Raw genomic sequence first — 5,805 nt, 5'->3', positions numbered from 1 at the left:
ACTGCAAGGAGTTTGGGTGCGGGGAGTGGAAGGCGCCGCAGATCCGGAACCCCGACTACAAGGGCAAGTGGACCGCGCCAAAGGTGGACAACCCAGAGTACAAGGGCGTGTGGAAGCCCAAGCAGATTGCAAACCCGGGCTACTTCAGCGACGAGCAGCCGCACGCGATGGCGCCGATCGGCGGCATCGGCATCGAGCTGTGGACGATGCAGGACGGCGCGCTGTTCGACAACATACTCATCTCGACGGACCCCGCGCCGGCCAAGATTGCGGCGGAGGCCTTCGCGGCGCGCTCCGAGGCGGAGAAGGCGGCCAAGAAGGCGAAGCAGGAGGCCGCCGAGGCGGAGAGGAAGGCCAAGGAGGAGGAGAGGAAGGCCAAGGAGGCCAAGGAGGAGGAGGAGGCCAAGGAGAAGGCCAAGGCCGAGGCCGAGGAGGCCAAGGAGAACCCGGAGAAGGACGAGATCTGACCGCCTTGTGGCCGCAGGCCGCGGACGCGGCGGCAGCCTCCCGCGAGCGTGGTCTCTGCGGGCGCGGCAGAGGCCAGAGCGCATCCGACCCCTTAGCTTTAGGCAGCGTGTGTGTGTGTACGTGTGTACGTGTGCAGCGGTGGGAGGGGCTGCGCATGGCTCCGCGGTGCGCGGCGCTGGCGAGAGCAGGTGTCCCGGCAACCCGAGCAGCCCCGCCGCAAGAGAGCGATGTCTCGTTTCGATGTATTAGCACCGACTTCCCGAATGATCACGGTTGATCAGAGGGCAGATTTGGAGAGATCTCGAGGAGTACACACAGATAGACCCTCCAACCATCCGAAAACTCCGACCTGATCGGTCGTACTGACCGCCGACAGATGTCAGATCACTCCAGCGACAGAGCGCAGACAGGCCGACGTCCCTGCACGCGGCCGGCCGGGCGAGAGGCTTTACACGATCCGACCCTGCGACCCTGACGCTGCTGCTCTAGCTATCAGACATGCACTGCTGACTGCTGCCACAATCTTATGTGCGACCGGTGCGCTGGCCCACTTGGCGGCCTTCCCGGTCAGTGGTGAGGCGCAGTTCAGAGCTGTCGATGGCGCGATGCCGCACTGGTCCCACATTGGTGACACGAGACCACAAAGTTTGCCGGTCCAAGAGAGAGGCACCGGCGCTGTCCTGAGAAGGTGCGTGGTCCCTCTTGACTGCCCATGCGCGCGAGGCTGCGTAGGCATAGCCTCGAGAGTGCCAGCAGCCAATCCGAGGCGACGCGCATTGCGCCAGAAGCGTGCACACGATGGAAGGACACCTTCCTACTGGCCGTACGATCAGGTCGTCACTGAATATGCTTGATACTAAGGCCGCGAGCTGTGCAGGTGATCAATTGTGCATCATGGCACGGTCAGCAGCGCCGACAGGCTGTCGCAAGGCGTGATAGCACGGTCACACCGTCATCGCCGCCGACGTCTCCCAGTGAGATGATGGAGAGGGGGGACGACACTGCTCGATCTACCCTCTGGGATCCTGTACTGTGTTTGTTATGACCCCCCCCAATGAACACTCCAGTGAGGGTGGGCGAGACGATCGAGGGGTCCCGTACCATGCGGAATCGACCCTATCCGGTGCTCAAGTGCTCAAGTGGCCGCAAGTTCGCCGAAATCCCATGAAAACAAGTAAAAATCGTTAAAAAATCCGAAAAAATCGGCGCCTGCGGCGGGCCATGGGAATGGACACCCTCTGGGGCCCCCGCGCCGGCCCAGAGCCAAAACGGGCCGTGCCGCGTTTGTGGTGTCTTCTCAAGCACTAGCATCCGGGCGCCGCACTCGAGTGGGCGGGTCACACCTATGTGGGCCCAGTGTGCGCACTAGGCGCATATGCTAGTGCTATCCTGCCCTATGGGAGGCAGAGGGATGGGGGGAGGGGGGGGCAGAGGTAAGGTGGGGTGAGACTGGGGAGGACCTCAGAGGTCCTCCATGGGGGTGGGGAACACACGGCGTCGGCCGGCGCCGAGGCGCCGGCAGCCGTGATCAGGTCGGCGACCTTTCGGTCCCTGCAGGCCGCATCAATTTTGCCGCGCCGGGACGGCTCGTGGAGCTCGTTGGCGAGCCAGTCCCGGGCGACCTTCGTCGCCACGGAGCCCAGAGGGACCGTGGCGTACACCAGGTCGCCGAACCCGCTACCCCCCTCGGGAGGCAGCGAGTAGGCGACCATCCTGGATGTTGGACCCCGCTGGGTTGCGCGCCGCCTGCGTCGCAGCCTCCAGGCCGTCCATGACGAACTCGACGTTCTCGCGCAGCTGCGCGTGCGGGTAGTCCGCACGCTCGGCCTCGCTCGCAGCCGCCGCCGCAGCCTTCTTCTCCGCCTTGTTCGCCTTCTGCCGGGCCTTTTTGGCCCTGCGAGCCGCGGTCCGAGCATCCTTCTGCTCCTCCGTCGGCTCCTCCTTCCGCGACGCGGTGCGCTCGACGAACGAGCGCTCCGCCGCCTGCACCGGCTCGCGGTCGCCCGCGGCCTTCTCGTGCTTCAGGTCGAAGGTCGCCGTCCCGTAGCCAGGGACCTCATACCTGAGCTGCGACACACCTGCAAGCCTTGCGGCAATGAGGCAGTCTCTTGCATGTGCGCGCGATGGCTGCTATTCCAGGGCCGTCCGTGGCGCATCCCCGGCGGCCCGACGGTGGCCGGATCCGCGGCCGCAGTCCCTGTCAGAGCTACGCGCGCCACATGCGACATGTGGGGCCCGAGACGTGCCCGTGTAGGTTAGGGCGGGGCGGGAGGTCGTCGTGGGGGCGTGGATGCGCGGAGGCGGCGTGCGGGGACGCGCGGAGGGCGGTGGTGGTGTGTGGGAGGTGGGCGAGGGAGAGCTGAGGCGGCCGGCGGTGGTGGCGGGAGCAGCGGAGGCGACGGCGTCGGAGGGGGTGGGGGGGAGGGAAACGGCGGCGACTGTGGCGGAGACAGCGGCAGCGGCGGTGGCGAGGGCCTAGCCTGGGGGGGAGGGGGTGGGGGAGGGGATGAGGACGGTGAGGGCGGCTGGGGCAGCCGGGAAGGCAGCACAGGCGAGGCGCGGCGCACCTCAAACTCGAGCGAGTAGCGGGAATCTCACCCGCTGCTCCGGCGGGAGATTGCTCCCCCGCCAGCCCCTGGGTCACCCCGAGTGACCTCGCAGCCCACGTCGTGAGGCTCTGCTGTCAGAGGGGTTTATCACCGCCGTATCCACCCCACACTGGCCGCCGAGGGGCCCGGCGGGCTGAGGCGCGCGAGGCGGCTTTTGCTCCCGCGGGGCGGCTCTATCCGTCTCATCACGGCGTCCCGAGGTGTAGCCGTGTACCTGGTGGCAGGGCCATCACTCACGCGCCTACTCGTGGCACGAGGGAAGGCGTGACGCGACCGCGAGAGGCGAGATGGGTGATGGCGAGACAGTCGTTTGGCCCGTTTGAGGCTGAAAGGATGACCGCGGACGATGAGGGCGACGATTCATCGCGGCTACTGAGCAGGCAAGGTCCGGACCTACAGGATGGAGGGGCGAGTAGTGAGACTCGGGACCATATCTTCGCGTCGGGAGACGAAAATCCGGATTTTTGGCCGCCAGCCGCGCCGGGCGCCGAACGTCACTTAAGGGAACTGCGCGACGACGACGACATTTCTGAGGTGCAGCGTTCACCACCGCCCTTCCAATGGAGTTTGCCGGTCGGGGGGGCGTCGGCAGCGCCGCCGATCCGCGCGGATGTTGCAAACGGTGGCTCGGGGCACCTATTTCGGCAGCCCCGGGGCGGGAGCCGAGGAGGGGCAGCCGTTGCGGTTGCGCCATCGCAGCTCGGCGGCGCGTGGGGAGCCGAGCGGCGCCCAGCGATCCCGCGAGACAGCGGCCCGCATGATGCCGCGCCCACGCTGCGCGGCGCAAGCGCCATATGGGGGAAGCAGCTGTCCGCCGTTTTCCGCACTCGAGTACTTCGAGGCGCAGAGAACTCTGCTGGAATTTAGTGGGTTGGCGAGAAGGGGGGGAGAGCCCAATGTGGATGGTCCATCATCGAGAGGTCTGCCCCTCGCTGGGTGTCACTCTAGAGTAGAACACGTCTCGCACTGACACAACGTACTGTGGCGCAACAACACGAGAGTCCGAGAGTGCTCGCTACGCGCGCCGCCCCGAGTCCCGGCCCGTCCGGCTGAGTGCCGCCACAAGCCACAACGCGCAGCGAACCCACGCGCACAACACCAGGCAACCGCCGGTCACCACCCGACGCTCAGCTTCTCCCCCTGAAACATCTCGCGCTTCATGTTGCCCAGAAAGCGGCTGACGCTCATCGTCCCGCCCTCGAAGTCTGCCGCCACGTCGCAGCCGCCCCGGACCACCGGCTGCCAGCCGTGCATCGCAACGAGCTCACAGACCGCTGGGAGCGCCGCCTCATCGCCAAACACCTCGACGCCTGGCCGGGCGGGGTTCTTTGGGCCAGTGGGAAGGATGAGGCTCCAGTAGACGGTCTTGTACGCCGCCGCCCACCTCGCCGTCGGGTCGTCCAGCTTGGCCTTGTGCACCTCGATGGAGCTCTGGGGCCCATCCTTTGGAAGGAGGGCGGCGCCCTTCTTTCCGCTCGAGCCGCCCATCGTCCACGCGAGATGGGGGTTGGTGATATCCAGGATGAGCTTGCCCTGGCCGCGGATCTGCGGCGCGATGGCCTCGAGGAGCGGCCACGCGGCGTCGAACCGAGTCCCTAGCACGATCATGTCCGCCGCGGCGGCGTCCGTGTTTGTGCCGGCCTTGAGCTTCCACCCCTCCGCCGGGCAAGGCGGCACGCAAATCTCGCCGACGCTGCCGCTGCTCGCCTTCTCCTGGTAGCCCGCGCCGCTCAGCAGCGAGTCCACGATCGCCTGCGCCTTCTCCTTGGCACGACTGCACATCGTCACCTCGTAGCCCGCGCTCGCCCACGCCGCGCAGAGGTGGACGCCCATCCGACCCGTGCCGCCCAGGAAGGCGATGGTCGGCAGCGGCCACGTCGCGGAGTCGGAGCGGACGCCAAAGGCGCGGGTCATGCCTGCGCAATCAGAGTCCCTTCGGCCGAAGAGACGGCACGGCCCATTTCACAGACCTTGTTTATCGATCAACACTTTCGATAGACCGAAAGTAAGATCGTTCGGTGCAGAAACCCCGGCCATGCCCATGTAACGCAATTGTGCTCGATTTTTTGGTAGAAGTGTCTCCAAGTCTTCTGGACCCATCGATGGCCGTCGCCTCGACGCCGCTCGTCGCGGCACCATCGTGCCCGGCCTGGGCGAAGCATCGTCGCGGGCGCCAGCCGCAGTTCGACGGCAAGCCGTGCGAGCCTGCTAAGGAGGAGGACATGTGGCTGTGCCTGGCCGACGGCCGCGCGCGCAGCACCGCCGACCTGAAGCGCCTGGCGACAGCCGCTCGGGTGCGAGCGAAACGAGCAAGAGATGCAGCCGCCGCGAACACGCGCGATCGGCAGGCGCGCGACCAGCGCCGCCGGCAGCGTGAGCAGCACGACCGGCGCGCAGCGCCGGCGGTCGCCAAGACCGTGCGCCCACAACGCGGCCAGTGCGGCTGCCCGGCGCACGCGGTGTGCGGCATGTGCGTCGACCAGGGCAAGCTCGCCGCGGCCGAGCAGGCGGCCATCGACCTGGAGACGCGCTTCCACGCCTCGACGAACGTCGTCATGGACCTGGAGCGGCCCGAGGACGAGACGGCGGCGCTGCTGCAGCGCTGCGTGCACGTCTCCGACGAGACGAAGCGGCGGCTGCTGGGCGAGTGGAGCGACGAGCGCATGGCGCACGCGCTGCCGCTGCACGCATGCGCCTCGTGCACAGCTTGAAACCGGTCTGCGTCTTG

General features: G+C 67.1%; 5 protein-coding genes across 5 annotated transcripts; 3 read left to right on the top strand and 2 right to left on the bottom strand.

The window, feature by feature from the left end:
* Positions 1-20: 20 nt before the first annotated feature.
* EMIHUDRAFT_49942 (hypothetical protein) lies at positions 21-251 on the top strand (the record flags this gene model as incomplete). The annotated part of the gene is made up of 1 exon (XM_005792831.1): positions 21-251. A coding segment is annotated over one exon (231 nt), but the record flags the coding sequence as incomplete, so codon positions are not given.
* Positions 252-647: 396 nt separating this feature from the next.
* On the top strand, positions 648-799 carry EMIHUDRAFT_372817 (hypothetical protein; the record flags this gene model as incomplete). The annotated part of the gene is made up of 1 exon (XM_005792830.1): positions 648-799. A coding segment is annotated over one exon (152 nt), but the record flags the coding sequence as incomplete, so codon positions are not given.
* An 804-nt stretch (positions 800-1,603) lies between these two features.
* Positions 1,604-2,696, bottom strand: EMIHUDRAFT_251140 (hypothetical protein; the record flags this gene model as incomplete). Its single annotated transcript, XM_005792829.1, has 5 exons — positions 1,604-1,677; positions 1,835-1,862; positions 1,962-2,181; positions 2,249-2,523; positions 2,547-2,696. 5 exons carry the CDS (start codon positions 2,694-2,696, stop codon positions 1,604-1,606), a joined length of 747 nt encoding a protein of 248 aa, XP_005792886.1.
* A 1,343-nt stretch (positions 2,697-4,039) lies between these two features.
* Positions 4,040-4,999, bottom strand: EMIHUDRAFT_372815 (hypothetical protein). Its single transcript, XM_005792828.1, has one exon. It carries the CDS (start codon positions 4,989-4,991, stop codon positions 4,191-4,193), a length of 801 nt encoding a protein of 266 aa, XP_005792885.1. The 5' UTR covers positions 4,992-4,999; the 3' UTR covers positions 4,040-4,190.
* Positions 5,000-5,179: 180 nt separating this feature from the next.
* On the top strand, positions 5,180-5,788 carry EMIHUDRAFT_372814 (hypothetical protein; the record flags this gene model as incomplete). The annotated part of the gene is made up of 1 exon (XM_005792827.1): positions 5,180-5,788. The coding sequence occupies one exon, from the start codon at positions 5,180-5,182 to the stop codon at positions 5,786-5,788; it is 609 nt and encodes a 202-aa protein (XP_005792884.1).
* Between the last annotated feature and the right edge of the window lie 17 nt (positions 5,789-5,805).

This window comes from Emiliania huxleyi (genome assembly GCF_000372725.1).
Source record: "Emiliania huxleyi CCMP1516 unplaced genomic scaffold EMIHUscaffold_1045, whole genome shotgun sequence".
NCBI classification, from domain to species: Eukaryota; Haptophyta; order Isochrysidales; family Noelaerhabdaceae; genus Emiliania; species Emiliania huxleyi.
The sequence above is the reverse complement of the archived record's forward strand: the minus strand, read 5'-3'. Positions and strand labels throughout refer to the sequence as shown.